This window comes from Panthera pardus, unplaced genomic scaffold (genome assembly GCF_024362965.1).
Source record: "Panthera pardus isolate Hobbes unplaced genomic scaffold, ASM2436296v1 HiC_scaffold_20, whole genome shotgun sequence".
NCBI classification, from domain to species: domain Eukaryota; kingdom Metazoa; phylum Chordata; class Mammalia; order Carnivora; family Felidae; genus Panthera; species Panthera pardus.
In genome coordinates this window covers 89048230-89071107 of record NW_026526766.1, presented here as the reverse complement: position 1 = coordinate 89071107, position 22878 = coordinate 89048230, and the positions used below count along the sequence as shown (strand labels likewise).

The window sequence follows — 22878 nt, the reverse complement described above, 5'->3', positions numbered from 1 at the left end:
TGCTCCTCAAGCCGCCCCGCCTGGTATGGTGTGCTCCTCTCCTTGGGAAATCCAAGTAATATGTTCTTCCAGTGGCATTGGCCTCCCTTTGTCGCCACCGAGTCACCCCTGTAAATTGAAATCCATGGGTACAAACAAGTCCTCCCCACCTGCGTGGACCCAGTGTCCTGAAGGGGACAGGCATTAAACAGATCCAAGAAACTAGCGAACTAGAGGGAGGCACGTGCTATGACATGGAATCCCACGAGGCTCTCTGCCGTCTGAGATGGCAAGACGGACGTCCTGGCTTTGCCTCACCAGCGTGTCTCCCCTCCCCCCAGTATTGCCTTGAGCACATGCCCTTCCCCTGTCCCACATGCCGGTTCTACGGCGTCCACTCGGAGCTTTCTCGCACTTGGTGCGGACCTGGCCGATTTGCATATTCTGCCCCCGCCCCTGCGGTCATTGGTTCAGGATAGTCATGTGACCCAGACGAGGCTAATGAGTCTGCTGGTGCCCAACTCCACCACTAGGCCGGGAGAGACCAGCCAGGAAGAGACCCAACCCAGAGGGGCAATGCCATGGTTTCAGAGCCTAGAAATGGCTGTGTCGGTCCTGGCTGTATCCCTGCTTTGCTATTTGCGACGTCCAACAAACTCCCTTTTGCTCTAACCAAGCTGAGCCGGGCTTCTGACCATGAAATCAAGCATCCCGACCAGGGCCAGGGAGCTGGCCCTATTGGGGGCGGCAGGAAGGGGCCCCCAGAGAAGTGACAGGTCGGGAAGTGAAACACGACCAGGAAGGAGCCAGGTGGAGCAGAGGAGAGAGAACACGGCAGGCAGAAAGCCCAGCGTGAGAGAAGGCCCCGAGGTGGGAAGAAGAGAGCTTTAGGAATTCGTTTGCCTCATTAACCTGTGTGTGTTCTGTGACAGCCACAAACACGTTTGGTGAAAAACCTTCGTTAAGTAAGGTCCATTCAGAAAGTACTCTATTGTTTGAAAATCCCTCGCCACTTGATATGTTATGGTTTATTACATATACTTGGTTTTACTCTCATGAACCCCTGACTGGGCTTACTATTTGAGTCTAATTTTCTACTTTGCACCAAGGATTTGGGGCCTAAAATACTGGCCCTCCTTAGCTCAGAAGCCTAGAAGGACTGGGGCAGGTTTGGGAGTGTTGGGGAGGTGGGTCTGGGGCCAGGGGCCAGGGGCCAGTTTTTCCTGGTGATGTGGCTTCCAAGAGAGCTGAGAAGTGCCACCCCGGCTCCGAGCAGCCATTCGTTAGCTCTAAAAGAGACGTGAATGTGTCAATCTTTGGCTTTGCCTTTGACTCCCAGGGAGCTGGAATTGACGACTCTGAAAATGTGGCTGCTATCAGTTCCAGAATCAGGAAACCCACCCCAGCGTCCAGGTGGATGGAAACAGGAAATCTCTTGCAACACCAGCCTCCCCTTCTCCCTGCACCTCTCCCAAATCCTGTCCTCATCACCAGATTATTTAATTTACCTATGTCAAGAGACACAGGAGGGAAAACTAGTTGAGTTGGTTTTGTGTTGCTTTTCTGTATTCTACCTCGGGCCAAGAACAATGAGCAGGGAGAAGGGCATTTTTCTACATGTGACTATCCCTTGTGTTACCAAAGTATGTTACTAAGATTTATACTTGCATTATATGATTTAACTTTGCCTCTCCAAGTGTGACTTCTTTGGAGGGAAGAACCGACCATGTGCATTTTTGTGGGACACATAGCACCCATCACAGTGCCTGGCTCTAGCAGGGTCCTTGATTCTTAAATTAATGACATTTGCTTAAGTAATCACCATGCTAGGAAAGGTTCACACCTGAGCTCCAAACTAGAAGCATAAATAGTCCCCAGCTGGGGATCCAATGAGTAGGGCAGGCAGGGGTCTCTTGTCCTATGGGTTGGGCCCAAGCCTTGGCATAGACGGAGGTTCTGAGACTCTGGAGACACTGGGCTCTGGGTGGGGTCAGACTGGCCAGGTGGCTCTTGCCTTCAGGGGGTGCTGAGTATCAGATGGGGAGAGCAGGGGAGGGCAGGGCAGTCCAGAGCCTGGAGTCCTTATGATGGCAGGGAGCACAGGGTCTGGAGTGGGTCAAGCCGAGACCCGGCCAGCTGACTTAGCTAGCAGGGGCTGCCGACACCCAGCTGACCCGAGGGGAGACTGGCCCCATGACTTTTCGCGGACTGTGGGCTAGCATGGGGCTCTGAATCCTGGGTGGAGTCAGTCACTGGTTCCCTCATGGAGGCTAGAGTTTGGAAAGGAGCAGTGTGTCCTGTATCAGGGGGACATGCTGGGCTCTGGGCCCAAGGGAGGACCCTGAACTCTGCGTGGGGGAGATCACTCCCGGGTCCCGGCTTGGAGACTCCAGGCCAGCAGGAGGTGCTGTGTCTCGGGTAGCAGGGTCAGGACGGGCTCCCAGCCCCGGTAGAGGGTGCTGAGGGCCGGTTGGGGGGGTCATTCCCAGCCTCTGGCGAGGAAATTCTGGCCCTAAGAGGACTCCGAGTCCGGCATGATGCGGGTGAGTGCGTCAGTCCCAAGCCCTGGCTTGGACGCTCCGGGTCGGCATGTGCCTCCGGTGAGAAGGTCAGGCCGGGTGGGCAGGGGCCGCTGAGTCCTGGTTGGGGTCAATGTGATGGCTGTGGAGCCCCGGTGGGGGTGCTGGCTCTGCGGCGGTGGGTGGCGGTGCGGGCTCTGCGCGGGCAGGGGTGCTGCTGCGGGTCGGCGCCTCGCCCCGGCGTGGAGACTCCGGGCCGGCAGGGGGCGCCGCCTCCCAGACGGGAGGCTCGGGCCGGCTCCGGGCCGGCAGGGGGCGCTGGGCTCGCGGCGGCGTGGCGGGCGCCCGGCAGGTGGCGCTCTGGCCGCGGCCGAGGCGGGCGGCGGGCGGCGGCGGTGGCGGCGGCGGCGGCAGCAGCGCGGCGCTGCGGCCGGCTCTCGGGCCCGGGAAGCGGCAGCGGCGGCGGCGGCGGCGAGAGCGGAGGAGGCGGAGCGGCGGCGGCCGGCGGCGGGAGCGGCGGCGGCGGCGGCGGCCCCGGGCGGGCGGGAGCGCCGCTGGCCGAGCGCACAGGCCGCGGCCCGCGGAGCCCGCCATGCCGGCGCGGGTGTGAGGCGCGGCGAGCCAGGGCCGAGGCGAGCGGCGGCCGCGCCGGCCTGTGGCCCCGCAGCGGCCCGGCCCGGGCCCCATGAGCGGCGGCCTCGGCCTCCGGCGCAGCCCGGAAATGTCCGGCAAGCTCGAGAAAGCAGGTGAGCGCGGCGCCGGGCGGGAGGGGCGGGCCTGCGGGGGCGCGGGCGCCGGGGCGAGCCGCCGCCCAGGCCTGGGGCCCCGCCGCCCCGCCGCCCCGCGGGGGCCGTCTCGGCGCGCCGGCCTGCTGGCGCTCCCGGGGCGGCGGGGCCGGCGGGATTCGGGCCCCCGGGGCGCGCGGGCAGCGGGACGGGAGCCCGGGCGCGCGGCCGTTCTTCCCCCGGCGGGCGGAGCCGAGCCCCGAAAGGTGTCACTTCTGCCGGGCCCCGGGTGTACGTTGAACCCGAAGCGGCCGCTTCGCTGGCTTCGGAGGAAGCAGGCAGGATGTGTCTGGGCGCCTTCGGGGCTCGCTCGCCTTCCCCGCTGGCGCCGCGCTGAGCTCCGGCAGCAGGGCCCGGAGGGAGCCTGCGGGTTTGGGGGCGATGATCACCTCATCTCTTTGTGTGTTTCCTAGAAACCTCGGAGAGCTGCCTTCCCATCACCGGGCTCCTGCCCGTGCTGGGGGTCAGAGTCCCCAAAGACTCCGTTAGGGCCGTGCCTCCGGGGTGCGGGTGGGGGGCCCGGGGCGGCTCTGGCCAGCGACCCCCTGCGGGGCGAATCCCTGGGTCCCAGGTGAGGTGGGCGGGCAGGCCAGGGCTCCTGTGCGGGGGACACCGTTGCTTGTCATCGCCTGGGCGCCAGCCTAGCTTGGCGGCCGAGTCGTGCAAGGCAGGCTTTTAGGGGCTGCCGAGGGGCAAGTTGCATTGATTTGGGAAGTGGCGCCTTCTGCCCAGGCGGAACCCATATACTCTTCTGCGCTGGGCCTCAGGAGGGGACTCGGAAGGGGTGGGGGGTGGGTGGGGACTTGCAGGGCTGTGGTTTAAGCACAGGAAGGAAATTTCTGTCGCCTTTATTGAGGGTTTTCTATACATCCGGCTCTGTGCTGAGCACCTTACAAGTGGTGCTTAGTAAATCCTTGCAGGTTCTCGGTGGGAGAGGATTTGATGGTGGTTTTACAGGCTCAGGGCCTCTCAGTGTGTTTCTACGGGCTGGCCACCCAGCGAGAGGGCAGCTGGCCATCCACTGCGGGCCTGGCTGCCTTCCTCAGGGGCAGGGCCCTCGGTTTCAGGGGCTGTTTCTTGGGTATTTCTCTCGGCTTCTCATCAGGGCCGTGCCCAGTGACCGCGAGCTGCTTCTCGGCACACGTACCATTCCAGAAATACCTGGGGTTAATTTGTGCAGCGTTTCTCAGGAGCCCCGTGAATGGTGTCTCCGAAGGGTGCTGTTGGGCAGGTCAGATTGTTTGCTTTAAATACATAAGTAAATGGCAGGGTTTTCTCTGCTTAGGATACGTTCATTGTCAAAAACGTGAGAATCGAGGAAAAGGAAAAAGCGAGCTGAAAAGCACGTGTCGTCCCGCGGACCGCCTTCCACAGCGCAGACCTGTCAGATGAAATGAGTCTTCAGTTGTGTGCTCTGTTACCTCAAGAAGGGGGCGGGGGGGTCCTAAGGCCAGTTGCTTTCAGCATAGATTAGCCCCTCGCCCTCTCTGGGCACCTCCTTCCGCGAGGGTCTGCCGCAGACGGAGACACCAGTAAGCGCCTTCTTCAGAGAAGCTTCTCTGAGGCAGGGAGGGCCGGACCTAGCCTGACCCCGGACTCCCGGGCCACCTGATAGGCGCTGCAGCCAGAGCCGGGGCCTGGGGACAGCGAGGGAATGGGGGAGGCCCTGGAGGGGACGGGGCTCGTGCTGGGCTCCGAAGAGAGGGTGGGGGGGGGATGCCCAGGTGGAGTGGAGGTGGGGGGGGGAGGGCAGAGAGGAAGGGGCCGACCCGGGGCCGCGGGAAACTGGGGAGGAAAATGCATTGGGTGAGAGGCAGCTAAGCGAGAAAGTTCTGAGGTTGGCACCTTGTGTGGAGCTAGCGGGAAGCCCGTGGTGCCTACGGCCTTTGGCTGTGCCTCACGGTCGTCGGGGAAGATGGGGGCGCCCCTGGAATGAAGGGTGCGTCTCCCTGGGGGTCCCTGCTGGTCATTACAGGCGCGCTTCTCCTTGCGTTTGGATGAGGTTCCTGTTGGCGTTTCTAAACAGCCCTTCTCCTAAGTCACCAGCAGAGTGTTTCATTACAAAGGAAGGGCTTTGGGCGCAGCAGCGACTCCTGTTAGCAAGTGAGTCCCTGGCAAGTCATAGAGGCTGAAGAGTCACTGGGGGTCTCCGGGGGGAGATCTTCTGGGGTCTGCCATGCCGCTCTTCAGTATACTGACTCAGCAGTGCCTGGCTGGGGGAGGGGGACGCCCACTGCCTTCCTCCCAGGGTCTACCTGCCGTTTCTTTGGGGACACGGAAAGGCAAGCCTCAGCTTGTGCTGTCTCCGGTCATCTCTGCTCCCAGATCGAGACGGCCTGGGTTCCAGAGGGCGGCGGAGGGTCAGCTGGCTGGCCGGTCGGGGCCTTGTCCGGTTAGCTTTGGCGGAGGAGGGCTGATGTTGGAGGGCGGAGGCGTATGGATCAGGGAGCTCCCCGGGGTGAGCTTGTGCGGAGGGAGGCCTGGCAGAGAGAAGAGACTCTGCCCTGGGAGCCAAGCGGGACTAGTTCTGAGCGAGGGCACCGGCAGGAGACGCGTGTGGCCGCTCCAAGGCCACTTTGGGGGAGCCGGCGAAGACGATTCCTGCTGCACGCAGGTACGATGGCGTTCAGTTGGTTCGCTCAGTTCCAGCAAACGCATCGTGTGCGGATGGTTGATGCCCTGCATGTCTGGAACTAAAACGCCGCTCTTGCCTATGCACGGAGGTGGCAGGCTGGTGGCTCCGGGCTGGGTTCTGTCCATAGATGTGTTGTGTTTGAGCCATACGCGTTGCCGAAGAAGGAGGAAGGAATTGATGGCCGGCCCTTAAAAATCAGGAAATCGCTCACATATCTCAGATTTCTGGTTCTCTTGAAAAATGACAAACTCTGGTAACTCTGCGGCCTTGTTTCCTACCAGGTGGCGGGGTGGGGCAGGGGGTGGGCGCCACTCCCCCCACCAGCCACGTCTCGGATTCCTGTTTCCCACTTGGGCCGTTGACGTTTGAGTCTGCAGCCCCTTCCTTGGAGACACCATTTGTGTGTGTTCGCGTTTCATCCGGACTTTGAAATCTTTGCCCCATTCCTCCATTGATTCCTTCCTCAGTCGCTCTGCACCGGCTCTGTCCAGCTCCGCACGAGGCTCCGGGGAGCTGGCGTTGAACTCAGCAGACATCACCGTGCACACAGGCCCTGGCCCTGGCAGTGTGGGGAGCACCGGAGAGGTTAGGAGGGGTCACGTCAGACTTAGGGCGGGAGCAGGTATCAGGAGGCTAGCTCTGTGGGGAGCTGAGATTCAGGGTGAGACTCAGAGGGTGGGGCGAGTTAGCAGGGGCACAACGCAGGGATAGGGAGGAAGGGGGTTCTGGTTTTACTGACCGCCCATCAGAGTCTCCCTTGCTCGTTTGTGCATCGCAGATGCTTTGTCCAGCATCTCCTAAGGGGCCTGGACTTGTTCTGGTCCTTGGAATACAACCCACCGCCCCACCCCCCTCCTGGGCCTCACCTCCTAACTGGGCAGATACTCAGAATAGACACCGTGAGAACGTAGACTGTCACTCACCGAGCCCCCCGGCCAGTTCTACAGGCTCCCTGTGACCCCGAACTGCCCGCTGGGGCCGATGTGGTACACGCTCCCCAGTGCACCGCCTGAGGACAGAATAAACACGGCGTCTCAGACTCCAGTGTATGTTTTTCAGATGTGCGGAGAGGCTTTTGTTGCAAATTAAAAAGCAACATTTATCCTGACTGCGTGCGTAGTAAGTTTTCGTCGTTGCGCTTTTTTCTCAGAACAGCGGAAAAGTACGCGTGCCGTCCCACGAGGCCGTAGCAAGTTCCTGTGGATCAGCACTCGCGGGGTTTGGGTCAATTTTAAACTTCTCTCAGATTTTACACTTCCTCCTCCTCCCCTCCCCCCCTTAACAATCTTTGTGGTCAAGATGAATCTAGTCAACGCATACGACATTTTTGTGGCTCCCGGTGGGCCTTCATTCACTCACACGTGCACCTTACGCAGCCTGTCCTCGTAGGCAAACGCTGTGACGCCTCACGGCACGGCGTCCGAAGAAGACCGGCCCTCCCAGGGTCCCGGTCCAAGAGTAACATCAAAATGGTCTTGAGCGTTTCTGCAGCGTCCTGTCATTCTGAGAATGCATTGAGAGACAGCCTCCTTTCACTCCACCCGCGGGACCGTCCTGGGGGCTGGGTCAGGGCTCATTCTCCCTATTTTGCGCCTGAGGACAACCAAGATCCAGGAAGGCGTGGGGGACCGACCAGGCGGTCGGTCTCCAGCTCCCTGCCCGGCCACCGTTCCCCCTTCACAGGGCGCCGCTTAGAGCCTCCCGTGGTGCTGGGCACACAGTAGCTTTCATCTTGATTCTTGGTCACGTTTCTGTTTCTGGTCTTCCCTAAGGGGGGAAAACGACAGCAACTCAGTTAAATAAAGGTAGGCCCAGCGTAGTCTTTAGGCTGCGTGTGATACTAATAACACTAACAGCATTAGCAGTCCTTGAGGGAGATAAATGGCATGGGTGTGGGCTGCGTTTCACAAAAGCAGCCACCGCGGCCCCAAATGTTGCCTGGTCGCCTGCACAGCTGTTGGCAGAGGTGTTTTGAATGGGATTCCTCGCGGCCGACAGACCTGATGGGAGGCCGTGAAGATGAGTCATGTGTGAGCTTGCAGAAAAATCATTTCCCAAATTAGCCCGGATTGGAGAATGCCCTGAGCACGGGGCTGGGTCTTACTTCAGTCCAGCTGGACGTGTTCCCCGTTGCCATAATAAGATGACGCACTGGACAGAGTGCTGCCGGCTGCCGCGCCCATGAAGGATCCGACCGGGCGCCTCGCTGCCGGGACAGGTGTTCCCCTGATTCGTCACCCACCTTGCCCCGAAGGCTGTTTTATGATGAAAAACAAAACCCACAGTTTGTGAATTCTTAAGGGATCTGTCATCTTGGTTCTAGCCATGTGTTTCGGCCATTTGACTAAGACTGAGACCTGTCGTTGTGAGCTTGGGCGACTCTTTCCCTTTCCAGGGTCTCGTTCTCCCCATCGGTGCTCTGAAGGCATGAGACTCTCAAGTTAGTGCTTCTTTGTTCTGTTTGAAGGCGGCAGGTCCTTATCTCTGTGGAAGAGGGCCATCAGAAACTTTGAGGACCGTGAATCCTTCCTGTTCAGCGGTGGCCCCTGACGATCCTCCTTGGGTCCTCCAGTGAGCAGTGTGAAAACTTACTTCCAGGATGCACTCAGCCTTCTCTTCCAAAACCAGCCTCCTCTGGGCTCGTCGTGCCTTCTCTTCCCCCAGCAGATCGTGAATTCCATGGGAAGGCCCCAAATAAACACTTGGGGAAATCAGTATTGTTTAGCTCATCCAGAAACCTCACTTTCCTTTCTGAAAGTTAAAAATCAACAGATACTGGGGCGCCTGGGTGGCTCAGTCGGTTGAGCGTCTGACTTCAGCTCAGGTCACGGTCTCACGGTCTGTGGGTTCAAGCCCCACGTCGGGCTCTGTGCCGACAGCTTGGAGCCTGGAGCCTGTTTCGGATTCTGTGTCTCCCTCTCTCTCTGCCCCTCTCCCACTCATGCTCTCTCTCTGTCAAAAATAAACAAACATTAGAAAAATCAACAGATAGGGTCCTGACGAGACCATTAGCTTCTTGGAGGAGTGTGCCTGTCTGGTCCACCACGAGGTTGCCATCGCTGTGCTTAGGACATAGATGCTCACTAGCTACTCGCTGGAAGAATGAAGGAATTTACTTGATATTATCATAGGATGAACTCAGGTCTCTGATTCCGAGTCTCAAAATTATTATTTTTTTAAGATTTTATTTTTAAGTAATCTCCACACCCAACGTGGGGCTCGAACTTGCAACCCTGAGATCAAGAGTCCCACAGTCCACTGACTGAGCCAGCCAGGTGCCCCAAAATTATCTTTATTTTTTGTTCCTTTTTCATTTCATTTTAATTATTTTAGAGAGCATGCAAGCAGCGGGGAGAGAGAATCTCAAGCAGGCTCCACACTCAGCATGGAGCCCAACGTGGGGCTCGATCCCATGTCCCTGGGGTCATGACCTGAACCAAAATCAAGAGTCAGACACTCAACCGACTGAGCCACCCAGGCAACCCCCAAAATTATCTTTAAATGGAGCTTCTTCTGGGTTTTGAATTGCCAGTTAGGATGTTTCTTGGTGAATTAGTAGGACCACTAATCTGATCAGGATATGCAGACAGTTGTGGGCTTGTGTTAACCAGATACGTTGATCGCTGTTCTGGTGTAGTTTTCTGAAAACTCACGGGAAGGCTGAGATCAAAGCCTCGGAGCACTATTGAGGGAGCTCTGCGACGACGTGGTGAGAGACTGAGCCACGCTCCCCTCTGAGCCTGCGACCGTCAGGCCACTGATGTTTGTAATGGCTGTGCGGGACTCGGGGACACACAGGGACAGTCCTCTCAGGCATCTGAACAGTTGGGACTTGGCCTTTTATTTCCAAACCGTTGGCATATGCCAGTTCTGCTCAGCCTGCTCCCCGCAGCAGCGCGGCCCTGATGAGAGTCCTCGTCTCTACTTATTTTTTCAGTCGGCCTCTGGGTGCTATTTAGGACGAGCCGCCTGCACCGTCAGCTCTGTTTGTGGACTGTTTGTGAGTGCGCGCTCCCTGGGGGGCCGGGAGAGGTAGGCTGCTGGGGTGCTCCTGGCTCCCCCTTTCCTCTTTGTCCGGGGGCTCAGGCAGAGTGTCTTATGTCCCGTCCTCCTCCTCTGTGAACGAAGATGCCGTGCAGAGATTTACCTACTGGATTGAAAGTCTGCTGTCTGATGGCCACCGTCTCTCCCCACCTTTCCTTCCAGGCTGTGGTTCGGAAGGTGGGTGGTGGAGTCCCCACCTGCGGTCGGACTGCGTCTTCCTGGAACACCGTGGCTGCCTCTTCGCAGCTCAGACCCTCTGTTCTCATTAGTTCCCGAAAGGCGATCTTGCTCCTTGCTTTTCGCTGGCTTTTCGCGATCAGGAAACCGCCCTACTTGTAAAGCATAGAAGTGGGGCTGTCAGGCACCGGGTGGCCTGGGTGGCCTGCGGTGCTCCCCGGGCCGGAGACAAAAGGGCGGAGTTCACGCATTTGCTTTCTGGTTTTTCAGACATTTATGCCATCGGCGCGGACTTGACAAGCGTGGCTCCCGGCCGCGTGCCATGCCGTTCAGAGTGGCGGCAGCCCATGGAATCCCTGAGCGGGGCTTCTGCACGCAGCCTTTGGGAGGAGGCAGGTGTGGACGCGGCGTGAAGAGGGACAGTGGAGTCCGGTGCAGTGTGGTGGCTCCAACTGCCCCTTAGTTGGCCCAAAACTAGCAAACAAAACCCCAAAACGTCTGTTTGGACACAGTGGTTGTGTTTATTTGCTGCTTATGGATAATCACGTGTGCCTCCTTCCTGCACGTGGCTGGCCGTGAATACAGAGATGGGTGATTGTACACGGGTCATGGAATTGGCTACTCTCAGCTCCTCCTTTCGGCGACAAACACAAGAGTCATAGTAGCAGCGAATTTCAGTAACGCTTCCCACGTTACCGTACCAGGCCCTGTGCTGCGTGTTTTACCCACGTGGTCTCATTTAATCCTTACAGCGGGAGGTTCTCGTTCAACTGCAGGAGGAAACTGAGACACAAGCTTTCCTTTTTTTGCATGGGATCTTGAGATCCAGAACATTTGAGATCTGCCGGTGGTCATACGCTGAGTGGGGGCCAAGTTGGGACTGCAGCCCATTTTTCTGTATTTCCATTGGCTGTGATGACATTATTCTCTCGACTGTTGTGACTTGGGCAAAACTGGGCCTCTGCATTTCCAGGGACCCCTCTGCCACCGAGGCACTGAAAGGGCCACTAATGAATGCCGGATGGGATGCTGGGAGGGACAGTGGCCCTGGCTCTCCTGCTCTAGCTCACAAGGGGGCCAGGGAGCCCTGCTTCATGCTGGGTGGGTGACCTTGGGCAAATGGCTTAATCTTTCTGAGCTTCTGTCACCTCTGTTGTAACCTGATGGGGTGGCCAAACCCGTCCCAGAACTCTTTCTAATGCTGATTCTTTGTGAGCAATATCAAGGGGGGAGTTGGATGTATTGGGGTTGTTTTGTTGGCTTTTAATGACACCGATATTGTGTGGCACTTAACTATCATCACGGTAAAACTTACGTAATTCATCATAGCTTTCAAAACACTTCTCTAGACGTGGGTTTTGTGTTTCTTTTTTGCTGTTGTTTTGGGTTTTGTTCTTTTGTTTGGTTATCGTAAGGTATTGGAGTCATACAACGTTTTTCCCAGTTGAAGAGAACAGCAGTTAACAGTTGCTGGGTACTTCCTATATGTCAGGTACCGTGCTAGGAGCTTCACCTTTAGATACGTGTGCGATTTCATGAGTTCTCTTCTTATAACGAGAGTGAAATGGCAGGTATTGTGCCCATTTGACAGTTGCTGAGGAAAGGGAGGCAGTAAGACAAGAAGTGGCTTGCTGAGGTCATGTGCCGAGTGAGAGGCAGAGCCAGCTGGGGACCCTGGGTGTTTTTTGTTGCTTCCCCTCCCCTCCTCCAATGCATGTGTTCCCTGGCCCCTCTGAGAGCCTGGATCTGGGGTCTGGTGCCACCAGGAGGCTGGCCTGGAGCCGCCCACATTGTCCTTTGTCTGGAGTCCCCTGGGGCTTTCCAGCCTCTCAGGGGATGGGGAAGGTGTTTCTGCATCTGTCTTCAGGTTTTCAAAGCAGCATCTGGTTTCTCAGAGGTGACTTAAAAAGTACATTTGCTAAAAATATTGTAGGGGAATCTGCTTTGGACGTGAATGGCGGGAAGAGGCCCTTGGTTAAAACAGCTCTCCGCCCACCCGTCCGTCCAGCCATCTATGCATTGATGGCCGAGTGCGCGCTGAGTGCCAGTAGTCTGCCAGGGCGGTGGAGGGTGCTGGGAAGATTAGAGGCCATCTGTGCCTTTAGGGAGTTGACAGTCTGGCCCCCGCCTGTGCTGTGTATGTGCAGGGGACTTTCGACTTAGGCTTTCATACTTTCTTGACACTCGTTCACGTTAGGAGCAGCCTGGGCCTGGGGCTGGAGGTTGGGAGACCTGCCTCGTGGGCCCTGGGTCTGCATGGAAGCACCGTCAGCACGCCTCTGAGCCCTCGGGCTCCCCGTCTGCAGAAAGGCAGGATGGACTCCGTGGGGAACAGTGACGGAGGCTTGGGCTTCTGAGTCCGATGGCCGTGGGCTTGACTCCAGCTCCCCCCGTACGGTGGCATGGGATGTTGGGCGAGTCACCGTGCCTGTGTAAGCCTCGGTCCTTATCTGTAAAATCTGTAAAATCGGGAGGATCATAACCACGCCTGCTTATGGCCTCCAGGGAGGGTTAAATGAGATGACGTACCTGGAGCATATTAACAGAGTCTTGACACAGAAGTGCTCGTGAGCATTAGCTTTTGTTCTCCCCGAATGTCCCGCTCTGCTCAGGGTCTCTCCCCCCACCTTTTTTCCCCCTGAATTTGAGAAAGCTGAGTTCCAGAGAATAGGTTTGTATAACTAAGTGATAAACCTCCAGAAAGATCACTTATAGGAAGGATAGATGACGTTTCATTTCAGCTGCAGGTGGCCCCCGCACATGCAGGGAGATTGAGGAAAGGCCTGATGATATCGTCTCCTACGTCTGTGTAGAAGGAGTAGGCCTGTCCTCCTGGGTGGCAGCTTATCCCACAGCCGGAGCAGGCTGATTGCCTGCAGGTGTATTTTTGCTTCCTCCCCAGAGACAGCACCTCAGTCTCTCCTTGCAGGGGTGATCTCTGGACTCATTAAACCATCTCTGTTCAGCTCTGAAGGAGAACTGATCGCAGTTGGTGCTTTTGTCTTGTGACAGCAGCATTACCGCCAGCCGTGCAGGGTCCTCTTGGGCAAGTAGCTTACAAATTGCCTTGAGTGCCACAAGCAGGTGATTTCGTACCCTTTATTTTTCCTCCTTGATGAGTTTTCACAGTTAGGATAAATTCAGAGGTGCTGATGTATTGTTCTGAGTCTCCCTTAACCCGTGCTGTCCTGGGCTTCTGCGATATGTGTGTGTGTGTGTGTGTGTGTGTGTGTGTGTGTGTGTCTAGTCTTAGAGGTTTGTCTGTGCAAGCTCGCTCAGAGCACAGGGCTGTGTGTGTGTGTGTGTGTGTGTGTGTGTGTGTGTGTGTCTAGTCTTAGAGGTTTGTCAGTGCAAGCTCGCTCAGAGCACAGGGCTGTGTGTGTGTGTGTGTGTGTGTGTGTGTGTGTGTGTGTGTGTGTGTCTAGTCTTAGAGGTTTGTCAGTGCAAGCTCGCTCAGAGCACAGGGCTGTTTGCACAGAGACCAAAGCCCAGTCAGTTCTTTTCACTTTCTTTAATCATTGGGTCCTGGAGCTACAGAACCTCTCACTTAATTAGCATAACCACACTAATTTGGGCTCCTGCCTCAGCTTGTCAAGAGTGCCTTACAAATAGTAATTCTCTGAGCTCATCTGAAAACCAAAGGCAGAGATCAAAAGCATGCTTTTCTGCATGCTCTGTCCTTGTTTTTTCTGTTCACTGGGAACCGTCTCTCTTAATTACCCTAAACGTGCAAGGTTATAGAATAAATACAGTTTTTATATGTGACCAAGATAGGAATTGGGTTAGGGACCTGGACCACATTTCGGCCCTGTGTTGCAGGGAGCCCAAAGTGCCCTGGTTCCAGCTTGGTAGGTGAAATGCTCCTACCGGTGAAGAAATCGTGTGCACTAAAATCACCGCGGGGAACATGTGAGTGGCTGTCGCTAGGAATGCTTCGAACAGTGACATCTTTGGTCGATGGAGAGGGACACTCACTGGCCTGAGTGTCTGGAAGTGCCACAGACCTGCTGTGCCTCTGGGGCAGGCCACGATCCCTCCCCGAACCTTGGGACTGGAGGGGTGATTCCTGAGTTGTTTAAGGTCGTAAGTCCTATTAAGGATTTGACAGAAGCTCAGTAGACCCTGTCCCCAGCGGGAAAGATGCATTTATGTGTGGACATGGTTTTACCCCTCTAAATTGCTGCTACTGTAGGATAAATAATAATTAGCAAACACTCCACGTCTCGGAACGCTTGAATGGAATCTCACGTATCTGAAATAATCAGGACTTAGTTTCTCCCACTTTAGTCACACCTGGGTTCAAATGACTGTTAATCATTGTATATTCCTGGAGTTTGGTGAGGGTTCTACCAAATGATGCTTGTAAGCTGCTTAAGCATAATGTCAATGTGGGTAAAAGGAGAAACCCTTTTGCCTTCTGCATGAAAACTCTTTTAATTTACATGCAGTAAAATTGACCTTCTTTGGGGTATACCGTTCGTTGTCTTGAGCTGTGACTCATCTCTAGACTTGTGTAGCCTCTGCCACAGTCAGGATTGAGACTTGCTGCCTCTTTGTGGCCAGTTCCTTCCCCCGTCCCTGACTCCTAGCAGCCATGGGTCTGTTTTCCATCCCTGTAGTTTTGCCTTTTCCAGAATATCATGTAACATGTAACTTTCGGAAAATGGCTTCTTTTACTCAGTGTAGTGCCTTTGAGATTCATGTAGTTGTTCTTACCAGCAGTTCATTCCTTTTTGTAGCTGAGTTGTGTTCCATTGTGTGAATATCGTCAGTGTTTATCTGCGTAGAATTTTATCTTGGTTAACTGGGTCTGTTTCCTGGAAATAGATAGGGATGGCATTTGACCAACAAAAATCAAGCAGCCCAATTAAAAAATTTGAGTAGCCGTCTCCAGAGAAGATCACAAATGGCCAATAAGCACATGAAAAGGTGCTCAACACCATCCGTTATTAGGGAAATTAGGGAAATGCAAATCAAAACCACAGATGCAACGTCACACCCACTAAAATGGCTGCTTTCAAAAAACAAAAAACGGAAAATGACAAGTGTTGGTGAGGATGTGTAGAAATTGGAACAGCTGGTGCGGGCCGGCATCCTTTCATACGCACGGCTGTGGAGGCGGATCTCTGACCCTGGGTCTGGGGCTGGTGGAGACCAGCCTCGGGTCCAAGGCGCCCTAGCACTCTAGTTTTTGCCCTCGTGCGGCACAGTAGTGACAGAGATGACATACGGAGACCACGTGGACAGGGAAAGGCCCTGAGACTAGATGGAGGGAAAGTAGGGACCCACTTGCCCCCAGGAACCTGGTGACTCCATCCCAGTGGGGGGGGGGGGGGGGGCAGTCATTGAGGTCGGTCAGCCATCTGAGCGGTTCCTCGTTTCCCAGAACAGAGTTTACGTCGACATCTCTGTGCTCAGCTCCAGATTCTCTCAGGCTCACCTGTTGTATTCAGTCCAGCCATTGCTGCCCAGATCAGTTCTGCACAGGCTCCAACCGGCTGCTCATAGGTGTCGCCCAGCACCTCTTCGGGGCTTCTCCTTAATGCTGCAGTGTGGGATGCTGTAGAAACCTGCTTGGCGTGCGCAGCCCGGAAGTGCCGGGGACCCCACCTCTTTGAGGCAGACTTTGACCAGCGCAGATGAGAACCAGTGGACCCCTGCTTTCCCTTTCATCCGCAGGGCGTCAGTCCAAAGACACAGTACCTGCCACTTCCCAGAAGGTCCGAGGGGTTAAGGAGCGGATCTTTGTGGTGGACAACGTGATCATGCCCTCTTGTGCTTCCCTGTCCCTTGGCACTGCTCCACTCTTCACTGGGGTTTGCACACTAAAAGAAAGAAACTGGAACCATCGTGCACTGCTAGTGGGCACGTAAGATGCCACAGTTGCTATGGAAAACAGCATGGCGGTTCCTCCAAAACTTAAAGATAGAATTACCATCTGACCCAGCAATTCTGCTTCTGAGTGTGAGGAAATAAAAGCAGGCTCTCGGGAAGACATTTGTACACCCAGCTTCATAGCAGCGTTGTTCACAGGAGCCCAGAGGTGGGAGCAACCCAAGTGTCCACCGATGGACGAGGAGATCAACAAAACGTGGTCGTACACACAACGGAACGTTACCTGCCTGAAAAGGAAGGAAATTCTAACATGGGCTTCATCGTGGATGAACCTTGAGGACATGATGGCCAGGTGAAATATGCCGGTCGCAAAAGGGCAAATACTGTAGGATCCCGCTAGCACGGGGTACCTAAGAGTGGTCGAAATCGTAGAGACAGGAAGTAAGTAGGATAGTGGTTGCAGGGGCTGGGGGAGGGGAGGACGGGTGGTTACTGGTTAACGACGCCTTGTTAAGGCCAAAGGAGTTGTGTGGCTGGATGGTAGTCATATATGTGACGGGATGAATGTGCTTGTTACCACCGAACTGTGCACTTAAAAATGGCTAAGGTGCTAAATTTTATGTTATGTGTATTTACCACAACTCATAAAGACTTACCTACAGTTAGCATATTTTTCAGTATTTAATCATTGTTTAACCTTAAATGTCTTCGCGAGTTGCATTAAAACATTGAAATAATCATGGCACAAGACAACTGTGTTACTGGGCAGCAGTGCTCATGGCAAAAATGGCTTCTCATTTCATTAATTCATCTGAGCTGGGAGGAACCAGACGTAGTCTGTAAGCACCTGGTGGGACAACCATGCTTGGGACTTCGCGCGGTGACGACTCTAACTGGGCGTGTCCCCCGAGGAAACCTGCGTGATTATGAGATGGTGGTTCCTGTGGGGCAGGAGGCTTTTAAGCCAGGTGGATCCTGTACCCACCCAATGTGGATCTTGTCGCCTTGGACCTGAGCTGCTCAGCTGTGCTCGGCTCCTGCAAGGACCCTCACAGAGAGAGGGTGCTGTCCAGGGCTGCCCTCTGGCAGCCTTTGGTGCCCACCTCTGTCTGCCTGAACAGATGAGTCCACGGGTGGCCAGCGGAAGTGCAGCAGGGGCCAGAGCCCGGTGGGTGTTGTGGACTGGCACAGGGTCAGTGCTTAGCGCACGTCAGCGCTTGATAAAGACTCTCGCGCTCCCCCGTGGCTTCCATCCGAGACTGCCTGGATACCGTTGTTGGCACTCACTCTCTGAGTTGAGAACACAGATGGCATTTACTCCACCGTTTGGCAGGATTCCAGGCTATTGGCCCCATTCATGAGAAGGTATCACTGACCTGGCGGGGAGGGGAGGATGATCTATGGAGAAGCAAGATCGCGGCTGTTCCCGAGAATTTTAAGGCCAGGCAGACTCTGTTAGATGGAATGGTGCCTCCATTGGGGAGCTGCCTCCTTGAGATTGCCACGATAGGGTCTCTGGTCCCGTGAGTATCACTGACCCATCTCTGTGAGTCCGGGATCACAGGCCGTCGCTGTATTGTTTTGGTAATACGGCACCAACACACGTAAGGCATGTTGTCGGTTTAATAACGCTTCTCAGGAAACAAAGAAAATACATTAGCAACGTAGATTATAAAAGAACACCCCCGGGGTGCCTGGGTGGCTCAGTCAGTGAAGCGTCCGACTTCAGCTCAGGTCACGATCTCGCGGTCCGTGAGTTCGAGCCTCGCGTCGGGCTCTGGGCTGATGGCTCGGAGCCTGGAGCCTGCTTCCGATTCTGTGTCTCCCTCTCTCTCTGCCCTCCCCCGTTCATGCTCTGTCTCTCTCTGTCCCAAAAATAAATAAATAAACGTTAAAAAAAATTAAAAAAAAAAAAAAAAGAACACCCCTGATTTCAAAAGTTAAATTGTGAAGAAATATACATCTCCGGTTCAGGGAAATACAATGTGAAGCATTGATTCATTCTTTTAGCTGGCTTCTTGAGCACGTAGCGTCTACAGTTCATGGCACCAGATGCTGGGGACGTGGCGGTACAGAAGCCCCGGCCCCTGCTCTCACGGAGCTCAAGGCAACTGGTTCAGCCTCTGCGAGCAGCACCTAGCCGTTGAAGAGTCAGACTCTGGAGCTTAACAAATGGAGTCCTGTTCTCGTCTCGCAGTTAGGTGTCTGTGCTCACGTAGACTGTGACAGATGGGGTGATGAGTGCGCATCCCGGCTTACACCTGCTGTCCTGGCGTAGTTATTAATAGCATCCTCCCTGGCACTCTCAAAAATGTCCTAGTTTGGATGGGAAAACACCGAGGGAGGCGTCATTTACAACTGCTGGGTTCCACATTTGTGCTGGAGAGGGTCTTGGTTTGCAGCGAGAGAACTGTTTCAAAATAGGGTCTGTTCCAACGCAGGATCGAGCCCACAGAAGCTGCGGGAGGGTCAGCGAGTTGATCTGAGTCCCATTCTCCCTGTGGGCACCTGCCTCTCCGTATGTTCTAGTCACTCAACTCATGGAAGCATCAAAATCTGGGACAGTCTGGTTTAAAAAAACAATAAACATGTACATACAACGATCAGAACGGGTTTTCCTTATGAGCACAATCAGGTTAACCAGATCTTAAATTCATATTCTTCGGAACGGATAGAAAGGATGTTAGTGTTTGTGTCAAGTCTTACAGAGGAAGTTGGGAAAATAATTATATGGCAACACGGGTCTAGGTGAAGGTGGATGGAGATTTTGTTTTCTGTGTTGCTATAGAAGTGTGTATGGGAAGATTGAATTTTTATACAGTTTCATTTTTAAACAGTATTTTTTTAAGTTTATTTGTTTTGAGACGGTATGCCCAGGAGTGGGGGAGGGGGAGAGAGACAATCCCAAGCAGTCTCCACGCTGTGAGTGCAGAGCCCCCTGTGGGGCTCAGACCTACGAACCGTGAGATCATGACCTGAGCTGAAACCAAGAGTCAGGTGTTTAACCAACTGAGCCACCTGGGCACCCCTAAAATTTCATTTTTATTTAAGTGATATACCTGATGTTTAAGGAGAACATTTAGAAAGACAGGACACTCTGTATTTATGATAAGTTGGTAACTTGCAGCCTGTTTCATTAGCAGGTAGTGATGGCAGGGTCTTCTAGGGCCGGGTGGTCCCTGTCCTGAGGACCTGTAGGTAGCCCCACATCCTGCCCACCTTCTGTGGTTGGTCTTGGATTTTAGCACACGGAGATGCTGGGCTCCAACCCCCGGTACCTGATTCACTAGATCTGGAGTTGGGCTGAGCGTTGGCATTTCTCGCGAGCGGCCCCGTGATGCTGCTGCTGCTGCTGGGGTGGCTGAGCGGAGGACACCCTCTGGAACCACTGCTTAGAGTTAAGTGTGGAGCGGACGGAAGGGTCCTAGGAATCTGACCCCAAGCGCCGCCCTTAGGGTAGTGTAGTCGTAAGGCTGTGGGACGGGACTTCTGTGCATCGATGCCGGGAGCCGTGCTGTGTGCATATGTTTAATCATCTCGGCAGCACTGCAGGGAGGGGGTGGTGGCCTCAGCCTACAGATGGGGAAAGGGAGGCCTGGAAAGGTTCACGTGACTCGTGCAGCTGCCACGTGGGAGAGCCGGGTCGAAGCCAGTGCTCGGTGCCGAGACCCTTAGAAAATGAGTAAGTGTCAAAGGCCTCACAGAGCGAAGATGATTCTGGTACCACAAGCAGGAGTGAGCAGCCCGAGAATGACCGTGTGGACACCGCTTCCCCGGCACTCTGTGCTCTCGTCCGCGGTGGTCTAATTAGCGCTGACAGGACGGCCAGAAGATTGGCAGTTGTGGAGAACCTTGGATGACTCTCACGCTAAATGTATCCTGTGCCTCGGAAGATTAGCTAATTAATTAGGTTGACACATTAGTCATCGTCAGCAAGGCGTCTTTAAACTGCACATCTGGAACTTGAAGACCAAATGCTACACTTTAAGCTACGTTTAAAGTCACCCAGCATTCACTTTAGGACTTTAAACGCATCGTGGTAAATGTCTACAAGCTGCTCCTGAATTGTCTTCGCGTGGACGTGTCCCAGCAGCATGAAGGCACGTCCCTCTCAGCCCTCCTTTCTCGGGATCCTCTTTTCCAGACTCTCAGTTTTGGAAAGTCCCGGGGCTGAGTCCTCTGCTTTCTTCCCAGGAGATCTCAGGCCCGTGTCTCTAAACGCCACGCAGATACCGGTCATTCCCATGTGTATGTTTCCAGCCCCAAACTCACCCCTGAACTACAGGCTGCCCACTTGCTCTCTGCCCGGACGTCTGGCAGGGGTTCTCGTGTGACGTGCACAGACCAGAGCTCGTGGTTCTCCGCCTCACCCACCCCCTCACCGGCTCCTCCCGGGGTGCCCACGGCAGGAAATAATGCCGTTTTTGATCTAAGCCATCAGGCTCAGCCCTGACTCCTCCCCCAAGCCACGCCCGACGTATCCGTAAGTCCTCTGGGGCTTGCTTTTTGATGTATCCCCTCCTCCCTGGCACTTGGTCCGGGCCACCACCGTCTCTCCCTGGACTGCCGAGGCCCCCTCCTTCCTAACTGGCTTTTTGGTTTCCACCCTTGCCTCACCATCGTCTGATCGGCATTCATTAGATCGAATCAGGCCTGTTCACGATTGTCAGATAGCTTCCTGTCACAGTGTGAGGTCAGCCCAGAGTCCTTGCCGTGGCCTGTGGCGCCCTGTACTCTGGCCCCCGAGCAGGCTTTCGAGCTTTTCCTTCAAGTGTTCTTGGAACATGCCAGGTGCACTCCTGCCTCAGGGCCTTTGCTCTGGCTGTTCCGTCTGCCTGGAGCGGCGTGGGGTGCGCCTCCCGAGAGCCCGGGTCAGAAGCCGCGTCCGTCATTTGCTGGTTACGAACCTTGGAAAGTTGCTCACGCCTCCTCCTCGTAAGTGGGTTTTCTCATCGGAGAAGTGGAGCCAGCATCTGGGCCGTCGTGCGGTCCTGACGGGAAGCCTGGCGATGCCAAGGGCCGGGGAACCAAAGCTCTTGCGTGTGTTTGTGCCCTGACTCCTCCAGGTCCGGTTTGTATGGCACTCGGGGGCCACTCCACCTTTCCCGTCACTCTCCCCCCACGGTCCCCTCAGCCCAGCCTTTTCGTTTCCCTTCTTCTAACGTGGCCCTTTTGCTGCTTTTCCGTGGTCTTTTCCCTCGTCGGGAGGTAAGCTCCTGTCAGCCGCTATTTCACCAGAGCCCAGGAGGGCTCCTGGCACACAGCTGAGGCCCACCGATTTTCGTGGACCGAGCAATGAGAGGCACGTATTGGGTACAGACTCAGCCTCTTATTGGAGAGGGGTGTGCTTCTCGGGGAGCTCGGAGGGCACAAGCAGATAGCCCTGGTGGCCCTCCCGAGCCCCTCCCACTCAGGGTAGAGGCCACAGTGAGCCAGCTGCTTGTCGGGCTGGGGGCCTCTGTCCCTGCAAGTCAGGAGCTGTAAGGGGCAGGAGGCGACCGATCCCGAAGGCCTGGAGAGCTGGTGGAAGGTGTAGGCTCCTGTCCCTCTTCTGACACCGCTGTGGTCCAAGCAGAGCAGAGATTGTGGGACCCCTTTACGGTTGCCCATTGACCGTCTGCTGGGCGTTGACTGTTAGGTTTCTTTTGTGTAGCCGGAGAGGAAGGGGGGTAGGGTACGGTGCCGGTAAGCAGGCGTGGGTTTGGGCATGGTGTTGAGCGTTTGGCCAAAGTTGCTAGGCCCCAGCATGGGGCATGTGGGAGAGAAAGGTGGGAAAGGTAACTTGGGGACCAGACTCTGCAGGGCCTTGAATGCCAGTCCGGGCACTTGAGAATTCCTCTTGTAGGTATCCCGGGAAGCCTCAACATTTTAAGAAGTGTTCTCCACGCATATTTACACTTTTCCCAAGTATTCCAAATATCACGAAGTAAGCGGCAGAGGAGAAAATTAATTTCTGTTCACTTTTAAAAAAGTAGTCTCAGTCTCAGTTCCGAGTGGAATTATACATTTAGGGGTGTGGGCTCTCTCCCCTTCGTGTCCCTTGGGCTGCATTTAATTCCTGGCCCAGTCCTGACTTTGAAAAGAACAACAAATGAACAGCTTCTTCAGAAGGCCGGGTGCTGGTTAGCGGAGAGGGGCCTGCTGTGGCTGCCCTTGTCGAGTGAACTAGCAGGCCCGGTGGAGGTCCTCAGAACCCAGAAGCTGGCTCACGGGGATGCCTTGGAATCTGAGGTTCTGACCCCTCGTGGTTTGCAGGTTAGGTTAGACCCCAGGAAAGATGGAGTGGCGGACTTTACTTTAGGGTTCATTTCTGTAGAGTGTCCCTTTTAGGCCTGCCCGGATTGAAACAAAGCAGCCTTGTTTTGGATACAGTATCAATATTCAGTGAGGATTAGTACTTTGTTGTTGTTGATACACCCCTGCCAGAAATAAGGCAACTGGCTGGATGTGGAAAAACACCAGACTGGGAGTCTGTGACTTGGGTTCTCTGGCTGTGGAAGCTTGAGGAAACGTCTTTCTCTCTGTGGATCTCATTTTCCTCATTTTGGAATGAGAGGGATGTGAATCTAACCTTTGGAGCTCTTTGAGACTTCGATAACAGCCGTGGACTTTCCTTCTCCCAAAATGAACACTCACGGTTTGGCCAACACTTCAGGAACCCCCTGAAGCCCACGAGACCAAGCGCTGTACCTGTAAGGCCCTTCCCAGCTGACTTCTCCTTTACGTCCCCCCATTTATGTACCTCCACCTTCAACAGGGCCTTTGCACACGCTGCCCCTGCACAAAGTGCTGTTCACCCCTTTGTTTGGTCAATTCCTGCTCACCCTCTGAGTGTCACCCTTCCCTGACCTCTGAGATTAGATTAGGTTGCCCTGCTAGACGTACTTCCCTTACCCTGAACGTC

General features: G+C 55.0%; 1 protein-coding gene and 1 long non-coding RNA gene across 6 annotated transcripts in view; both read left to right on the top strand.

Moving 5' to 3' along the window:
* The first annotated feature begins 3003 nt into the window (after positions 1 to 3003).
* Positions 3004 to 22878, top strand: part of RAPGEF1 (Rap guanine nucleotide exchange factor 1) — a 130186-nt gene continuing 110311 nt past the window's right edge. For 2 of the 5 annotated variants that reach the window (XM_053908448.1, XM_053908446.1), the window contains exon 1: positions 3004 to 3244. In XM_053908448.1, the coding sequence (XP_053764423.1) occupies positions 3184 to 3244 (61 nt within the window). In that variant the 5' untranslated portion in view covers positions 3004 to 3183. The remainder of the gene's footprint in view (positions 3245 to 22878) is intronic. The other 3 variants (XM_053908452.1, XM_053908457.1, XM_053908459.1) reach the window with 3 other exon arrangements.
* On the top strand, positions 4101 to 7026 carry LOC109249997 (uncharacterized). Its single transcript, XR_002072843.2, has 2 exons — positions 4101 to 6503; positions 6697 to 7026. It is a non-coding gene; the product is annotated as an uncharacterized LOC109249997 (long non-coding RNA).